Source organism: Aspergillus nidulans, chromosome III, assembly GCF_000011425.1.
Source record: "Aspergillus nidulans FGSC A4 chromosome III".
NCBI lineage: Eukaryota > Fungi > Ascomycota > Eurotiomycetes > Eurotiales > Aspergillaceae > Aspergillus > Aspergillus nidulans.
Window position 1 is genome coordinate 444,357 of NC_066259.1, and position 17,680 is coordinate 462,036.

General features: G+C 50.7%; 8 protein-coding genes across 8 annotated transcripts, besides 1 other annotated feature; 5 read left to right on the plus strand and 3 right to left on the minus strand.

The window, feature by feature from the left end:
* Window positions 1-17,680: part of a sequence feature (contig 1.84 954..621812(-1)) that runs on past both edges of the window.
* ANIA_04960 (uncharacterized protein) lies at window positions 98-1,711 on the plus strand (the record flags this gene model as incomplete). Its single annotated transcript, XM_657472.2, has 2 exons — window positions 98-1,070; window positions 1,123-1,711. The coding sequence occupies exons 1-2, from the start codon at window positions 355-357 to the stop codon at window positions 1,709-1,711; spliced, it is 1,305 nt and encodes a 434-aa protein (XP_662564.1). The 5' UTR covers window positions 98-354.
* Window positions 2,679-5,096, minus strand: ANIA_04959 (Mcm10/DnaG-type zinc finger protein; the record flags this gene model as incomplete). The annotated part of the gene is made up of 1 exon (XM_657471.1): window positions 2,679-5,096. The coding sequence occupies one exon, from the start codon at window positions 5,094-5,096 to the stop codon at window positions 2,679-2,681; it is 2,418 nt and encodes an 805-aa protein (XP_662563.1).
* On the plus strand, window positions 5,732-6,991 carry ANIA_04958 (uncharacterized protein; the record flags this gene model as incomplete). The annotated part of the gene is made up of 1 exon (XM_657470.1): window positions 5,732-6,991. One exon carries the CDS (start codon window positions 5,732-5,734, stop codon window positions 6,989-6,991), a length of 1,260 nt encoding a protein of 419 aa, XP_662562.1.
* On the minus strand, window positions 7,439-9,114 carry ANIA_04957 (galactokinase galE; the record flags this gene model as incomplete). Its single annotated transcript, XM_657469.1, has 3 exons — window positions 7,439-7,475; window positions 7,531-8,412; window positions 8,459-9,114. The coding sequence occupies 3 exons, from the start codon at window positions 9,112-9,114 to the stop codon at window positions 7,439-7,441; spliced, it is 1,575 nt and encodes a 524-aa protein (XP_662561.1).
* ANIA_04956 (acetolactate synthase catalytic subunit) lies at window positions 10,110-12,470 on the plus strand (the record flags this gene model as incomplete). The annotated part of the gene is made up of 5 exons (XM_050611565.1): window positions 10,110-10,326; window positions 10,393-10,491; window positions 10,554-10,621; window positions 10,675-12,360; window positions 12,415-12,470. Exons 1-5 carry the CDS (start codon window positions 10,172-10,174, stop codon window positions 12,468-12,470), a joined length of 2,064 nt encoding a protein of 687 aa, XP_050467582.1. The 5' UTR covers window positions 10,110-10,171.
* ANIA_04955 (RING finger domain protein) lies at window positions 13,398-14,831 on the plus strand (the record flags this gene model as incomplete). Its single annotated transcript, XM_657467.1, has 2 exons — window positions 13,398-13,805; window positions 13,884-14,831. The coding sequence occupies 2 exons, from the start codon at window positions 13,398-13,400 to the stop codon at window positions 14,829-14,831; spliced, it is 1,356 nt and encodes a 451-aa protein (XP_662559.1).
* ANIA_04954 (mitochondrial 54S ribosomal protein mL40) lies at window positions 15,146-15,855 on the plus strand (the record flags this gene model as incomplete). The annotated part of the gene is made up of 2 exons (XM_657466.2): window positions 15,146-15,422; window positions 15,506-15,855. The coding sequence occupies exons 1-2, from the start codon at window positions 15,215-15,217 to the stop codon at window positions 15,853-15,855; spliced, it is 558 nt and encodes a 185-aa protein (XP_662558.1). The 5' UTR covers window positions 15,146-15,214.
* On the minus strand, window positions 15,941-17,572 carry rho2 (putative Rho GTPase Rho 2). The gene is made up of 5 exons (XM_050611566.1): window positions 17,193-17,572; window positions 17,032-17,110; window positions 16,972-16,977; window positions 16,724-16,915; window positions 15,941-16,659 (listed from the first exon to the last, which is right to left on the minus strand). Exons 1-5 carry the CDS (start codon window positions 17,225-17,227, stop codon window positions 16,372-16,374), a joined length of 600 nt encoding a protein of 199 aa, XP_050467583.1. The 5' UTR covers window positions 17,228-17,572; the 3' UTR covers window positions 15,941-16,371.

Below are 17,680 nucleotides of genomic sequence, written 5' to 3' on the forward strand. Positions count from 1 at the left end.
GCTGGTGAATCTGCATTCCCGCCCTCTTCCCTTTGTTGCTGCCCTTCTGCTGTATTCTCAGTCTCTCCCTCTTCCTCTCTCCCACCATCATTTATCACTCATTCCCATCGCTATCAACCTGTCCGATTGGTGATATTTGGTCTACTGGCTCTCTGCATCTTGTTTGTCCCTTGTAACCAGTTGGACACGGTCGCTTTGGTGTAGTCGCGTCGGCCTCCCTTGATATCTCGGGACGTGTCGAGATCCTCCAGTGACCCAACTTTCACACTGTAAAGATTGCAAAAACTTCTTGGATCTCACATTCACTCAATAAGAAGCGACGAATTCATCTCGCGCAAATTGCTCTTATCCACTATGGCGACAACTCCACCGCCTGCGTCTTTCCTGCGCATTCCTCCTACCCCTCGACACGGCAATGGATATGATCAATACGAACCCTACTCTACACGTCAATCAGCCCGTCTAGCTACACAAAAAGCTTCCGCCGAATCTCGCACAACCCCCCCGCCTTCGTTTCCAATTTCCAAAGGACGGGGAACATCGCGGAGCACAAAGAAGCAGAAGACAACCGAAACAGAATCCCTCTCACCACCGGGGTCACCAATGAGTCCTCGGAAGACGATGTTGGGCCGGAGAGTTGCAACACAAATTGACGACGAAGATCCGTTTAACGACGCCAAACTTGCTCACTCTCACCGCTCACGCCTTTTCAGGACGACAATGACCGAAGGAATGCTTCCCACCCCAGCCAAGACGCCACGGAAAAAGCCTGTTGATAATGCTGGCTCAACCGCACGTGTTCTGTTCCCTCAACCTGGTCAGAAGAAAAAGAAGAAGCAGACAGGCTTTTCCTTGGACAGTTTCAGCGACGATCCTTCGCAGGGCGATTCGATCCAGATCTACACAGATTCCCGTGATCGAATTCCTGAAGTTGACGAGAGCGAGGAGAATCCATTTTATCAAAAGCCTTCCACCAACACAAAACCTCGGCCATCTAGGCCAATGACTAGGAGCCGCGACAAGGAAGTCAATGAGGCTCTGAAGCGCGAGGATGGCATGGTCTACGTCTTGTAAGTGTTTCAAACTTCCAACAATTTGCTTACGTTTCTAACGAATCTTCAGTCGAGGCAAAAAGATGTTCCGGAAGTTTAGCGATGATGTTTTCGGCAGTGACGATGAGGACGATGACGACGACTTAGGGTTACTGGCTTCCCGTCCAGATCTGCTAGATTCTGGGATTCTAGAGAATGCCCGTCCCCTAACTCGGTCATCGATCAAACCGCGGGTGCTTTTCCCTAGCGCCCGTGAGCATGTTGCGGGGGAAAATAATGAAGAGGAAGAAGCCGCCACGGATATCGAAGACCAATTCCTCGACCACACTGAAGCTGCTGACGACCTGGACCTTATCGCCAACGTCCACCCGGAACAACGCCTAGACACTCCACCTCCAAAATCTGATGTTTCAACGCCTCCATCACCCGGTGTTTCAGTACGATCTCTACGTTCAAGATCCAAGCGAGAGCTGGGAGCTCGACAGACCCCAACTGCATCGGATCCCACGAAAAAACCCAGTCCATTCGACGGCTGGCTCCGAAAGAAGCAAACGCCTCCGGTCATAGCCGCAAAAACCAAGAAGCGAGATGCAGAATCTGCCGGAGGCCCAGCCCCCAAGAAGACCCGAGGCAATCGAGCTATTATCTCTCCATCGTGATCTGACATCTATCGATTGATTTGATAGAGTTAGTTCTGGAAAGGTTCCATGTCTTTTTCGTGATACCATTGTCGGAGTTTCGGGGGTTACAACTCTTCTCTTTATTCTCCTTTACCTATCTTTACTGTTGTCGACAAACGCGGTTCATTAATGCGTCACCCCTCCTGCTTTTGTGTTTATCCGGTTGTTACAGGGATCATTAGGTTATTCAACTCGAGCGAAATTGTGATTGAAATCGAGACTGGAACGGGACTCGGGATTACTGGGCTTACATTGTTTTGTGTTTTCTCAAGCCTTTGCACCATAGCGTACCGTGTTGTGCCATTAGGTAGACTTCAAACAATGGAAAGAATGTCATTAAAATGACCTATCCTGATACAACGTCTAGACCCTAAGAAATATTCCAGTCGGATGTCCACAGGTTGTTTAGTTAAGCTGCCTTAGGGAGGGTCTACCAGATAGAAAGGAAAGTTGGAATATGAAGGATTTAACAGCCGAGTAAACCACTAGAAGAGAAGCAAAACAGAAGTGCATGAAACGCTTTGGTATCAGCAACTCTGAGGACGAGTTTCTTCCTCTTTTCTCTCCCTGCCATAACATAGAAGATTCGTAGCGTTGTGAGCCTAAGATTGGTTTCGTTTTGATACTCCTCTAATTCATTCTTCAAGCAAAGCAGAAGCTAGCGAAGGTTCCGGCTTATTTGCATAGGCAGCGCGTTTAGGCAGTCGTCGACCAGGAAATTGGGATTCGATGTCATGCATGCGAAAATTTAACTTAGAAGGTTTATGAAGGAGTGAGCATGGTCGAGGTAACACGCGTATACGTATTCATGGCTTTATATTTTGTAATGGGAACAGTCTTCCATTATGGGTATCTCATTGCGTCAATATAAAAATGCTTTTATTTTCCAACTCAGAACAGACGCCGTAATAAACTTATCTCGCTGATGAGCGTGCAAGGACTCGACTCAGACAATTTCCAATTCATCATCGTCATCATAATCATCCGTTCGAGGCGTGGCGTTTGAGACGCCTCCCAGGCTGTCCCTGCCAGCCTCTTTGATCCCCTTAGATGTTATAAAGCGTGTTTTCTTTACGCCGCTTCCATAGGGCCTATCGCCGTCATGCGCACGCTTCTTAGGGCTGAGGCGCACTGCCTCAGCCCGTCTGAAGTTCATGCCGAGCGGTTTATCGCCGGCGAGGGAGCTAAGTTGTGGTTTCAGATCTCTGGAGTCCGTCCTTCCGTGCTGTGCTCCGGATCGGGTCGAGTCTGTAATGCGGGTATTCTCATTATTCTGTGCTCGCAGATATTCTCCAGCGACTCCTCCAGCGCGTGTGGAGGTTATCATCTGGGTGATTTCTTTTTCCTTCTGCTTCTCGACTAGACGCCGACGAAAGCGCTCTCCTTTGTTCTCCGCGCCGCGGCCCATCATGCCGGCCGCCAAAAACGGGTCGTCCACGTCTGCATCAATGAGGCTAGCTGCGGACTGGCCTGGGTGTAGGTGATGAAACAGGGACTTGTTAGTATTATTCGGTTTCAAGCTGGGTGCCACATAGTATAATGACTGGGTCCCATGGTCGTAATGTGCGCCATCTGCCCTGAGAAGTCCCTCTCCAGACCCTTTCTGTGTAGATCGCTTTTGACCGCCATAAAAGCCGGTGCGATACCCAGAGCGACCCCCAGGGCCAAACAAGCCTGTTCCATTGTTTACCCCCATGCGATCTGCTTGTGCGCGGCGTAGTTGCAGATCAACGTGAAAGTCGCAGAATTCGGTCTTCCGACCGTCAACCCATACTTGGCAGATTTTACCGTCCTTTCTGACAGCTTTACAATAGCCAATGTCCCGCGCGGACCCGACCTCAAGGATTGTGTCATCTGAGGAAGAGATGCTTAAACTGAACCGATTTGTGTCAAGCTTTCCCTTTGGTGGGGGGAGTATTGTAGGATTCAAAATGGCGATTAGGGTCCCTTCGGAGAGTCTGTAATACCGTGGAAAGGCCGTATCAAATAGAAACAAGTCAATAGTCCACTTCAAGTCAGTGAGAGTAATTGCCATATACTGATTTCTGTTGTTCAAACCGTCGTCGAATGGATCGGCCGCTTGTGCAGTGACAGATTTCGCCTCTTTTACTTGTTTAGTATCCGATTTGGAGGCTACTATACCGAAGACAACGTAGTCTGTGTCAATGTCTTCTGGAAGCTCAAAGGGCGGACCCTTGATTATCCGAAGAAGATCTGGAATGCGGAGGACCTTCTTATCTTTAAGGGTCCGGTCCATAAAGGAATGAGGTAGGATACGGTTTGAAAGATGAAGTTGAGAGAAAGGTTCGTATTTTGACGCATCCGGTGGCTTTTCCAGCACCCTCTCGGCTTCGTTAGAAGCTTCATCGGTAAAACTGTTTGTTCGAGAGCTTCCTGGCTGAGGAGGAAATGATTGCGCTTCCGGCTTTTGACTACGCCGCTGCAGAAATGATTTGGTCTCGGTTTCCTCCGTCCTCCGTAGACTGGGAGTTGTCTGGCTTCTCTTCAGAGAGGGTTTGATATTGTTAATCGACCTCATGATATCGTCGCGGCTGAAGCTGTCAGTACGTCCGCTTCTTGTCGTTGGCTTGGAAGGGGAATTCGGTCTTCTTTCCGCCGCAGCTGCCTTGAGCGCTTCCATCTCGGCTTTGTCGTACTCAAAGGCAGAACTGCGCTTTGCTCGTATTTGCTCAACTTTGACATCTCGTTCCCTCCGAGCTTTCTCAGCAGCTCGGCCCTCGGCCATCCGCTCACTGAAACTCTTAGGACGCCGGTCCTCGAACGAATGAGACTGGGGCGCCAACGTGTCTCGTAAATGAGATATTGGACCATCACGACTGCCGAGTCGGCTAGTGGGCCGTGTTTCAACACCTCTTGAACTGGGCGGGCGTCTCAGAGATACGTCACTACCCTTGAGCCCCTTGTCAATACCCAGCCTATACCTTCCCGGAGATGTGGGCTCCAGCTGCGGTCTAGAGCGCCTTGTTGGTGACAGCGGTACCTGGATATCACCGGAGCCATCCTGATTCTTTGTCTCTTGCAGGAACTTGCTTTTTGGCGCCTGATTTTGAGTAAACGATGAGAAGCTGACTGAGGATGCCGGCCTAGACAGCGCGTCCGCACCCTGCTGTCGTTCTGCATGGGGTGTTCCTGCCTTTCCACGGTTTTTCTGTAGCTGTTTCAGCTTAAGCCGTGCCTGAATGGCAGCTAATTTCAACTGCAATGTTTCTTCATCTTCTTCCGTATCGTCACCTTCATCTTCGCCCAGCCCATCACTCAACAATTGCGTCGCTTTTGTCCGGGAATTCGGGGTCGTAGCTGAATTTTTCAACGGTGATGCCAGGAGGGTTCGATTGCGCCGCATCTCTTCATATCTTTGTCTTCCGCTAGGAGAGCTGAGAAGAGCTTCCCGCGGTGATTTTGGCGGCCACGAAGTCTCGACCACTGATGATGATCCCTTGTTAGTCAATTTTGTAAGTCCTGCTGTAGGCCGCGACTCACTGGTCCATCCAACGTTCAGTGTCTGCAAAAAAATATACTGGTCAGCCGACTGATTATGTTGCTACTCTTGTCCTCCTTCGAGTCGGTGCTCTAATGGCGTCGTCCCCATATCCAGGTCGCAGTCATGCGGGGAAAGGAAGGTGTAAAGAGTCGCGTCAACGAAGGTGCCACTGCTGGCCCGACAAGGCAACTACTCTAGATCCCTCACAGCTAGCCCAGGTGAAAATAGACGCACAGAGGCCTAGTCTCTCTCGATTGTCGTCGCATTCCAAAAAAAGTAGTTGGGCAGATGTAGCAATCAATAAAGTGGTTAATATTGCAAGGCGCCGGAGGCTTGGCGGTGATCTGCGGGCGACGCGCGCGTGTCACGGTTTGAAACGATGGAGCCATAGGACGCGTCTTCCTCGAACTCACAAAACCCTCTATCTCGAATCCAAATTTCGTAGCAGAGAACGCCGAACCCTATTTTAGTGTTTGTTGAATATAATACGTTTCAGTATGCGGACACGGTCTGCCCCTCCCCCGAAGCAATCGGCATCCGAGAAACAAGCCCAGCCTGAGCCGTCAAAAGCGACCATGAAGCCCAGCAAAGCCTTCATCCTCCCTACTTCTGCCAGCTCAGACGCCAGATTCGTTACCCTACCAAATCCGCGAACGGGAGATCTGACGCGCTACTTCTTCTGCCCTAAGCTCGGAGTGTACGAGTTTACGGTTGTCGCATCACAATCCCCACGGAGTATTCTATACACTAGCAAGAGTGTTAGCGGAAAGCCACAAGGATCAATATCAAAGACAGCAGAGCTTCTGGTTGCTACACCGATTGACATTCTATTCTTTGCAATTCCCCTGCTATGCTCGGTGTCGTCGTCTAACGAGGGGAAGAGGCTGTTCCAGCCATTGGACGATATCATCGACTCCCACGACGACTTGCCCGAGCATCTGCGATATATCTTGTACAATGACACCTTCAGAAGCACACTTCTCCGTCGGGTTGAGGCCGTATGCGACTCTGTTGAAGCGGGCGACGAGAGAGTGTTCCGAGTTAGCGAAACCAAACTCCTACAGGAATTACTCGCCAAAGCAGAGCGGATGGCTGTGCAAGGCCTGCCAAAAAGTTTAGAGGAACGGTTTGTCAAGCAGGCGCTTGCTGTACCTCTGGTATCTGTTACCAGGACTGATGTTGCCACCTCTTCCGCGCCGGCAAAAGAGGACCACAATGGAATTGAGTCTCAAGAAAGCAACGACACGCAATCTACATCGGCAACTACTTCAAACAGCTCAGTCTCGCGCACATCAACTCCAGCTGAGTCAGCCCCAACACCGGCCACTGAAGAACTCCCAGAGCAACAAGCCTGCCCGGACTCGATAGTTCGACTTCAAAGACTCTCAGTAGCTTTGGCTTTCCTGAAAACCTCTTACATTTCTGCGGCTGTGTGCGCGAAAATCGACGAGCTCCTCTCTGCACCAGCGTCACCCATTGACTTCAAACCGCTGCATGATTATCTCAAACACCTAGCTGATCTGCGCGCTGAAGCACTGGCTTCTCGATCTCTAGGGGATTTCAGTCGCAAACGCAACGTGGAGGATGACGATGTCGTTGAGTCGCGCGCTGAAAAGAAACGTCGCACGGAAGAGGAAGAAAAAAAGAAGAAAGCTAGCGAGTCAAGGGGTGTCAGGGAACTGAAAAAGGTTAACACGAGTGGAATGAAGAAGATGAGTGACTTCTTTGGGAAGGCTGCTCCTAAGAAGAAGTCATAGCCTTCCTTGGGTAAGGATTTGGGATACGAGAAACTAGAAGTGCTTTGGACAGACACCGCGGCTGTTCGAATAGCACCCTCGTCGAATGAACCAAGGCGCGTCTTCGCTATCTTAAGAATAGACCCCAGGAGTCTAATCGAGCACAACAGCAGGTGCCGACCAAGGTGGCAATGACACGAGAGGTGACTGGTCATCGATGGTGCAAACTCGGCCATGCGCTGAGATAAAGCACCTAGTTCGGCAAAGACTGCCTCTATACGAACTTGTCATATACACAACTTGTGTACTCATTACCCCGGCCGCTAAATGAGTGCGGGACACCGAAGGCGGTACAGTTAGCATCAATAACGAGTCGGATGAGGATTGCGTTGATCATGAATTTATTGAAACTGGATAGCACGTCAAAGAAGATACCCTCAATATATCATTTTCCGCTCGCCGCGATATTCAAACATCAACCTGAGAAATTGCAGCTCCCGTAATCCTGTACACAAGTTAGCACTGCTGTCATTCTCGTTTAGAGTTCTTTGGATGCATACAAGAAAGACCCGTTAGACGGCTTAGAGATGACCATTGCCTCCTTCAGCTTCTCCTCGCTAATATCTGGGAAATACTTCAGATAGTACTCCTCCGTCAGCGCCTTTGTTACAGCCTCAACTTTTGACTGCGGCAGCATGTGAACAGTGCACCCTCCCCACCCGGCACCAGTCAGCCGACTGCCCCATGTTCCTGCCTTGCGTGCGATGTTGCAGATCTCGTCAACTTGGGGTGCGGAGCACTCGTAGACGTCGCGACACGAATCTTGAGACTCATTGAGCAGTTGACCAAGGTAGTGAATGCGCTTGTCATCCAAGGTTGATGCGTTCGCGAGGCAAGCCTTGAAGTCAAGGACGCGTCGGGCTTCCTTGAAGCAATGCAGGGCTCGCTGGCGGAGGAGGAAGCGCTCCGCTTGGACGGGGAAGGAGGAGAGGTACGTGGTTTCAAGCTCGGGTACGGAGATGGACAGAAGCTGAGCGATCTCCTCGCGCGTGTAGCCCTGCTCCTGAGTGAGAATATCGAGAGTGGCCTGGATGACAGAGTCGATTTGGTACTCGAGCGGGTCCCCAAGACGGCCTTCTTTTCGCATAAGTTCGTTGTGGAAGGTGCGAAGGCTGTATCCAAGGGAACTGTTGTCCTTGGGAAGGGTGAGACCGTTCGCTTTGGCGAGAACGACCGAGGCGAGCGTACACTCTGCGACGCGGAGATTGTAGTGGCGCGGCGCCGTCTCAGCTTTGTTGGAGGTAACGAAGCTCTGGGCCATGAGGAAAGTGATTTCCTCCGCAGCCTTGGGAATGGCAACGTGCTGAACAGAGAAGTTGGGGAAAAACTGGGTGTAGAGGAGGTATCCGCGGCGGGAGAAGATGGACGCTGCTTGATCCATGCTAGACAGGGTCAGCGTGTTGACAATAGATGAACGAGGCAACTTACCCTCCAGAATAGACACCGACAGCACGCTCCGAGACGACAGCTAGATCAAGCAAGTCCTGCTTTGAGACATCGTGGTTGTTTGCCTTCATGACGGCCAGCGCACTGGAGCACACAAAAGCTGCACTGCTGGAGATACCACCACCAGGAGGAACGTTCCCGTCGACTAGCACTTCCATACTGGCCGGAGCAAACGAACCATCTGCAGCACCCTTGCGCAAAACTTTAAGTGCACCAACTAACCCAGCCTTAAAGTAGTTCACCCATTCATGTTTCTTGGGGTCGATTTCGACGTCCGAGTCCTTGGGCACAGAGAACTCACGCGTCGGAAACTTGTCAGGCAGAACATTGGCAATCTTTACAGCCGATTCTGAGCTCTCTGTGGGAACGACCTTGACGGCGATAATCACGTCGACGCTCACTGCTGTAGGGAGGACATCGTACAGGTTGTAGTCGATGTGCTCTCCAATGATGTTCACGCGGCCGGGGCTGCGGGCAACGAAATCGGGGGAGTGGTTATATTGCTTGTGGAAGTGAGAAACTAGATTGTTGAACCGCTTGACATGTTCTGGTGAGGCAGTAGTAGCAGAGGCATTGTCAGTGGCATAAACCTCAGCGATGGATTCAGTTCGAGGGACAAGTTCCTGCGGGGTCGCCATGGTGGGGTAAACTGAGACTGACGGTGGAAAAAGCTAGGGCTGAGGTCTAGGGGAAGAGCAAGTGAATCCTAGAAATAATACAGAGAAGAAATAAAGAAAAGAGACTGCGATGAAAGTGAGAATAGTAGAAGAAAATGTGCCTGTGATCTCATAGAGGGGTTCAGGATAAATTCAGCGTGTTTAATTAAGCCATCCTGGCTATTGCGGGGACGGTGGTCTCCTCCTACGCCGCTACGGGATAGATTCCACAGCTACCGTCACATTCGGCCGCCCTCACCGGAGGTTATTCACGGTCCGAGTGGCTTGCTTCGGCTTAATTAATCCCGGGATGGAATATTTAATGTTTGACTAAGCTCAGATATAGACGATGGGAATAATTAACCGATACTAAGCATAACTGCCCTGGTTTTTATATGCCCTCTACCCTGGGGTCAGAAACCCACCTGACGAGATTTCACCAACTTTCCAGATTACTGCCTTGCCGACTCTACCTGGAGCACGAGTACCTACTGTCGAGTCAACAAATTATCCCAGGGCAACCTTTGCTGGAGCACTGGCAAGTCATGGCTCATACACTGTTTATATATGGCTAGTGTCAGGATCAGGCAAACACCAGCAATCAGGCCACGGATTGTACCAGAGTATGTCTGGGGTATCAAGCTCTCTAGACCTGCGCTAGACGACAAGGACGCCAAACATGTGAAAATAGCCTAGGCTGGCCGTCTAGTGTGCACGGTGCAGTTTGCTGGTGATTGAGTGCCTAGAAATTAAGGCGCACAACTGCGGCCGATGATCGGAGCGGTGGCAACGTGGGAACCAATCATCGGGCGTTCATTTTCTGACCAAAATTGAGCTAAACTCAATAAAGCTAGCGGGTCTGAACAGTCCCCGACTCGGCGAGTTTGGACGAGTGAGTCAAGTGTCCAGTCAGGTCATTATTCCTTCGCCGGCTCTAAGGGACTTTGCTACTCTCTCCCCGGGTTTGTGGTCGACTCAATTTTTCTTTGAGCTTCACATTTTTTACCTCTCACTTGGCCTGGTAGTCATCCTAGCAACGATGATGCCTTTAAGACCATCAAAAAGCGCCCTGCGCACTCTGCATTATCAGAGGTACATTGCCTCTGGACGAAGAGCCTTTGCTTCTGCGGTCTCGACGCCCCACCGCTTTTCGACTCAGAAGCGCGACCAGAGCACAGCAACGGCTACTGCTTCGTGAGTGCCTACAACTTGTCACGAAGTTTCCAAGTGTAATTGGCTTGTTAACATTGTTCAACACAGAACCTCCCGCCCTAGACCCAGCCCTGCCTTCAACCAAGAGCCAAGCCGCAATGAAGTATCACCTCTCCAGAATCGACAGCTTCCCGAGCTCGACGACTCGTATGGCATTCTCATTCTTTTCGTCCAAATGTTAGAAATGAGCTGATTTGTTCTCTTTTTAGATTCGTCGGACTCAGCGGTGGTGAGATATTCCACGAGATGATGCTGCGCCTGGGTGTGAAGCACGTTTGTGAGTCAATCAATACTCTGAACAGCCAAGACCACGTATTGACCATGGGTTAGTTGGCTACCCTGGAGGTGCCATTCTTCCCGTCTTCGACGCAATTTACAACTCTAAGCACTTCGACTTCATCCTGCCTCGACATGAACAGGGTGCGGGCCACATGGCAGAAGGTTATGCTCGTGCTTCTGGGAAGCCTGGTGTTGTCCTTGTCACTTCTGGTCCCGGTGCTACCAATGTCATTACTCCCATGCAGGACGCCTTCTCTGATGGTACCCCCATGGTTGTCTTCTGTGGTCAGGTTGTCACTACCTCCATCGGCACAGACTCCTTCCAGGAAGCCGACGTGGTTGGTATCTCTAGGGCATGCACCAAGTGGAACGTTATGGTCAAGTCCGTCGCCGAACTTCCCCGCCGTATCCAAGAAGCTTTCGAAATTGCTACTAGCGGTCGTCCTGGTCCTGTCCTCGTCGATCTTCCCAAGGATATCACCGCAGGTATCCTCCGTAAACCCATTCCTATGCAGAGCACTCTTCCTTCTCGCCCGAGCGCCGCGACTCTGGCGGCCAAGGAATTGAGTGAGAAGCAGCTTCACAGCACCATCAATCGCGTGGCCCGTCTCGTCAACGTCGCCAAGAAACCTGTACTCTACGTTGGTCAGGGTATCCTCGAAAACCCCGACGGCCCCAAACTCCTGAAGGAGCTGGCCGACAAGGCTTGCATTCCTGTTACTACAACTTTGCAAGGTCTTGGCGGCTTTGACGAGCTCGACCCCAAATCCCTGCACATGCTTGGTATGCATGGCTCTGCCTATGCAAACTTGGCTATGCAGGAAGCCGATTTGATCATCGCCCTTGGTGCTCGCTTTGATGATCGTGTGACTGGTAGCATCGCTAAATTTGCTCCCCAGGCTAAGCTCGCTGCTTCGGAAAATCGTGGTGGTATTGTTCACTTCGAGATCATGCCGAAGAACATCAACAAGGTTGTGCAAGCAAACGAGGCTGTTGAGGGTGACTGTGCTGAGAACATTCGACACCTCCTTCCTCTTGTTGAACCTGTCTCCGAAAGACCAGAGTGGTTTGCCCAAATCAATGACTGGAAGACCCGGTTCCCGCTCTCTCTCTACGAGAAACAGACTCCTGACGGCCCCATCAAGCCGCAGGCTTTGATTGAGAAGCTCAGTGATCTTACTGCTCACATGAAAGACCGCACTATCATTACCACTGGTGTTGGACAGCACCAAATGTGGGCCGCCCAGCACTTCCGTTGGCGCCGTCCCCGCTCCATGATCACTTCTGGGGGTCTTGGTACTATGGGCTACGGCCTGCCGGCTGCTATTGGTGCCAAAGTTGCCCGCCCTGACTGCCTTGTTATCGATATCGATGGCGATGCCTCCTTTAACATGACTCTCACTGAGCTTACCACTGCTGCCCAGTTTAACATTGGCATCAAGGTCCTTCTCTTGAATAACGAGGAGCAGGGCATGGTGACCCAATGGCAAAACCTGTTCTACGAGGACCGCTACTCCCACACTCACCAGAAGAACCCTGATTTCGTGCGTCTTGCTGAGGCTATGGGTGTTGCTGCCGAGCGCTGCACCAAGCCCTCAGAAGTGGAGTCCAAGCTGAAGTGGCTGATCGAGAGTGATGGACCTGCCTTGCTCGAGGTATTCACCGACCGTAAGGTGCCCGTGTTACCAATGGTTCCTGGTGGTAGCGGCCTGCACGAGTTCCTCGTTTTCGACGAAGGTAAGCCTCTCAGAACTTGAGGATATATTGAAGTGTTGCTAACGTTCTCGATAGCCAAGGACCGTGAGAGGAGGGCTTTAATGAAGAAAAGGAACCCTAACGGCGTTTAAACGCCTGGATAGCACCTGATTCCATTCCTTAGCCAGTTGTTGAGTCATTACCAAAATGGCCTGCGATCCTTTTGTTAATATCCACGGCGTTTCTGGCGGGTCTGACGCTAGCGGGGCCTAGCATCATCTTTAAAACGTTGGCAGGGTCGGAAGTCGAAGATGCTAGCGATATCCAGAGCCTTTTGTGCTCTCGGACAGTCTCAAATCCCCTGGTTCTGCTGGGCTAGGGTTCACCATGCAATGACCCAAAGCGGCATGCGTGAGGTCAGTTGCCTGTCTACGAGAGTTCTTCGACAATCCAGGATCTGATCTGTCATTGTTTCTCTGTCTGAAGTTCTCACATCTTGCATATTCTTGCGCTCTGGCCGCCGAAAAGTTTGGCTCAGTTTCGCCTGTATATAATTCCTGATATTTGTGCTGCACGATTCTGCGTATTTGCATTTTGGAGAATTAAAAGGTAATTAATGAGCTTTTAGTCTATCCATTTTTACAAAGTAACACTCGTATAGCTTGCGTCAAACGCATTTTTGCTTTAAGACGCTCATGCGGCGGCAAACACAGGCACGCCATCTATCGCCCCCGCCGCTCACGTGACGCCATTGAATGCCGCTGCTTGCATCCGATGAGCCTTGGAAGTGACTCAGTTGGATCTCTTTCCAGGCACAACAGTTTTGCTACACTGCAGTGGTTACTGCCTGACTTACGGGAATCCCGTGTTGATTGTTGTGGTCGTTAGCGTCCGCGGTATACTAGTTTATTCGTTCCCTCACATTTTCTCGTTTCTGCTTCCGATAGTCTTTCGTCATTGCTTGGACCTCGGATGCGATAGCTGAACTTTCGTCCTTCGCAGGATGCTGTGTTTTTCTGACTCTTTCTGATCAGCATCATTCCACACCTAAACCTTCAAACATTTTTCCGCATGCTACAATGGCGTCCCTCCCAAGTTTCTCAGCTTTTGGGAGAACGCGGTCGTCTGATACTTCTCCGCCAGCCGCCTCATCATCTCAGCCTGACCAGCACCACAATTATCAGGAGCCTGCAAATGAACTTTCAAAAGAAGATGAGGCAGTCCTACTAAATGAATCTATATCAGAAGAAATTGAAAGGCCAGATGCGAAAATTACCACTCGACCCGCAAACACCCTATCAGTCCCCGACGAGCCCCGGAAATGCTGGATTTGTTATACCGATGAAACAGAGGATACCCCACTTAATTCAGAGTGGCGATCACCGTGTCCATGTGCGCTGACAGCTCACGAAGCCTGCCTTCTTGATTGGCTTGCTGACCTCGAAAACCCGCGCGCCCGGAAGCGCACCGGTCACAGTGCGAAGATGGTATGTCCTCAGTGCAAGACGGAGATTGTTGTTACTCGCCCAAGGAGCTATATTGTGGATGTTGTGCGGTTGGTTGAGCGGCTAGCCGGTCGATTGGTGCTTCCTGGAATGGTGTTTACGCTGGCGGGCACTGTCTGGGCTGGTTGCTGTGCGCACGGTGTATATTCAATGTACTTCGTCTTTGGCACGGACGAGGCGAAACAGATTCTGGAGGAAGCGGCGGAGGGTACCTGGAACTCTGGCCTTAACATGGGACTGCCGCTTATACCTTTGGTATTAATCTTCTCCCGCACTCGTTACGCAGAGGGCCTTCTCCCTGCCATTCCTGTCCTCTTTTTCGCGACGCATAGCCCAGGGCAGGAGCCAGATCTTGATCTATGGCCTCCGAGTGCTGCTGTGACATTTGCAGCTCTCCCGTACATCAAAAGCTTTTACGGTGCCCTTTACGAGAGATTATTTGGCAAGTGGGAGCGGAAATGGATTGCCGAGGTGCAGCCCCGCCAGGCAGATGTAAATGAATTCGACGATAACGCACCTGAACCAGAGCAAGGACCGGTGGCGGCGGATGATGGACAGATCCTGATGGAGTTCGATCTAGAGTTTCAAGTTGGAATGGGAAATAATGCGGACCAGCAGGAAGTTCTGGGGTTGCAAGGCGCAAACCAGCAGCAACAGCAACAGAATAATCAGAATCAAGGAGGTGCAATCAATGGTCAAAACCTCGTCCATGAAACAAGCAGCCTTGCGGATATCGTCCTTGGCGCGCTCGCGTTCCCAGCTATCTCAGCTACTATGGGAGGACTTCTTAAGTACGTCCTGCCAAAGTCATGGACAACAGCTTCGACTCTGGAAAGAGGGCGGCCTGGCCTGTTGCAGACCAGATGGGGCCGGAGCGTGATTGGGGGTTGTGTTTTTGTGCTTCTCAAAGACGCACTAGTTCTGTACTGTCGGTGGAAGCTCGCGCAGACTCATAGGCGGCGCAAGGTACTGAACTACGACCGATTGAAGAAACGGGTTACGCGGTAACTTGTCGCAGATTGGGCTTTTTCTATTCTTCATGAACTTGATGATGCAGCATTCTAGGCGTTTTTGGTGAACATTTTTGTATATCTGGCTCGGAAGCTAGCAGGGTGTGTAAGAAAGAATAATTACATGTACGTAAAAAATATCACTCTTAAGTCAGTGTCTCTGAGACTACCCATTCACAATGTACGCCGCATGGAGGGCATGGAGTGCTCATTCCACAGTATCCAGTGCGGCGCTTAACTTAGCGCGCGCTTAAGGAGTCACTCTTCCGCCCCGAAAAAGTCTCCCGGACCCCAATCCACCCAGGTTCAGACCACCAAGACTCTACGACAGACAATTAGCAATCACTTAATGCGACGGGTCTCTGAGCTGATTGTTTAACAATGCGTCCATCGGTATCCCCAGTCCTCGCCTCTCTGGCAAACGTGTTCCGAATTCCCCTATCACAATCGACTCTCCGGCCAACAATTCCCTTTCTCAATAAGCAAACGTCGACACAACCCAGCACCTTACAAGCGCAAGCCAAGGCCCCATTCTCGACTACAACCCCGCTACTCAAGCGAAAGACTCAATATACAGACCGGAGAGTTAGTACGTTAATCTCCCTGCATATATCTGCCCATCCCAACTAAACCATTTCTAAATCTGCAAACGAACTAACTGACTGTATAAAGCTCTTATTCGCTACTTCCTATATCACCCGCTCACTCCGCGTCCACTCCGCTTCAGTCGCACCCGTTTCCTCCGCCACTGGACCATCCACCGCGCCTGGCAATTGTACCAGGCCCAGCGCAGGCGCAACCACCAGCTCGAGCTGCAGCGGCAGTGGCAGGCCATGAACGCCGCCTGCGAAGAGCTAAGGACTGGGGCTGGTGATGGTGGGAAGTTGTTCCGCAAGAGTATGATTAAGACGAGGATTTTCCAGGATATGTTCCCCATTGAGTATGGGCGCCTGCAGACGGAGGGACCTGGGGAGGGTTGGAATCATGCATGGAAGAGGCCTGAGGGAACAACAAAGCGGTGATATGGTGATGGCTGGTTTAATTTCCGTAGGTGTTATTGAGGGCTGTTCTTGTTCAGATGTATACTAGATATTGCAACATGGTTAATGCTTCCGAATGGTGTGAATATAACGAAAGTAGAGCTATGTAAGATGAAAATACAACGACAGCTAAGGAGGGAACTCGGAGTGCCCGTGATGTAGAAACCATCAAGAGGTATTAAGGAACGGTATGGGTATCCGGAAAAACATGGTTGAACATGAATGAAAAGAACAGGATTGTTAGACATAGCATGAAAGAAAATAAAAAACAAACAAATCGAAGACAGAAAATCAAGGCCACCAGACGCCAAAAATGCAAGATATATCAAATCAACCAACATTTATCCACGAGTCGGTCCTCCATTTTCAAAATCCAATCTACCATGACCCGACGCTAGGCATAATAAGACGTCTCATCTAGGAAAAGATCACGAGTTCGAGGTCGCTGTCTCCCGTTATCACATAGACATGGCATTGCATATCCATTTTTCAGTCGTGTCATAGCACAATGCAACATGAGGATTTCCGCTTATCGAAGGTGAGGAGCGCGGCGCGGGTGGCGGCTTCAAAGACGTCGTCCACACCCTCGCCTGTTAGCGAAGAGCACTCAAGGTATTTTCGGGCCTTGATCTGCGTTGCTGTTTCACTTCCTTCCTTGGGCGACACAAATCGGAGAGACTTCTTTCGCATTTCCTCGATCGCTCCGGGGTTCTCGCGGAGGTCCTTCTTCAGCCCAACGAGGATGATGGGTACGCCGGGGCATCGCTCATTCGCTTCTTCGATCCACTGTATATATGAGATATGTTAGTAGGCCGTAAATGAAGACTCAGGTGAAGCGATAACGACGGACCTTGATCTTGACGTTCTCGAGCGAATCTGGCGTGTCGACAGCAAATCCGATCAGGATAACGTGGGCTTTGGAGTAGGCTAGCGGACGCAGTCGCTCGTAATCTTCCTGACCGGCTGTATCCCACAATGCTAACTGGACTGACCGGCCGTCTACCCGGCAGTCTGTCACATAGCTCTCGAACACCGTTGGGACCTGGGGGTATATTAGATAAGACCGAGGAGTGAATACGCGGGAAGGAAAGGACCGACATAATGCTATAAAGTAGCGATTAGTAACTGCCTACTGGACTGACAAGAGAGAATACTCACTGTAGGGAAGTAGCCCAATGTAAAAACACTCAGCAGACTCGTTTTCCCACAGGCGCCGTCACCGATGATCACCAGCTTTCTAGATAGTAGCGATAGGTCAGCAAGACCCTCCAGCAAAGACCCACGTGAGATAGCACAGAAGATCACAAAGAACTACAAACCTTCGCATAACATTGTCATCCTGTTGCTGGGCCATTTTCACAGGGAAGCCGGGGTGGTGGACTCGAGCTCCCTAGAGACAACACAGACGGCAAAGGCAATCGGCAAGGCAGAAACCAAACGGGCGGAAGCCCTCAGAGCGACGGACTTTGATCTCTGGGGTATTTAAAGTTGAGGGAGGGCAAAAAGATGTCGGAGTAGACAAAGAGGGGAAAAAGCAGGCGAGATAGCTGAGTTGCCGGTCTCCCCTCCCCTTAACAGCTTTCACTAACAGCACAGCCTAACACTACTGACTGTACTAGTAATCGCTGCGATGCAATCAACGGCGTTCTGGAAGGCGGTCGATGGGCGCGGAGTAAAACGAGGAGTTCAGAGGTCAGTTCGAGAATAAATGATACACTCCTGCCAGGAAAGGGATGATTTTAAATTATAGTCAAATATGTGTTGATGATCGTGCTACTGCTATTATTAAAAGCGTTTTGAAGGAGGA

Excerpts from the sequence above, each read along its gene's own strand:
- rho2 (XM_050611566.1), bottom strand. The coding sequence starts at position 17,227 with ATGGCCCAGCAACAGGATGACAATGTTATGCGAAG. Across the intron at positions 17,111-17,192 it reads GATGACAATGTTATGCGAAG|AAAGCTGGTGATCATCGGTG; the intron begins GTTTGTAGTTCT and ends GCTACTATCTAG. Across the intron at positions 16,660-16,723 it reads TCGAGAACGTCAAGATCAAG|TGGATCGAAGAAGCGAATGA; the intron begins GTCCGTCGTTAT and ends TCATATATACAG.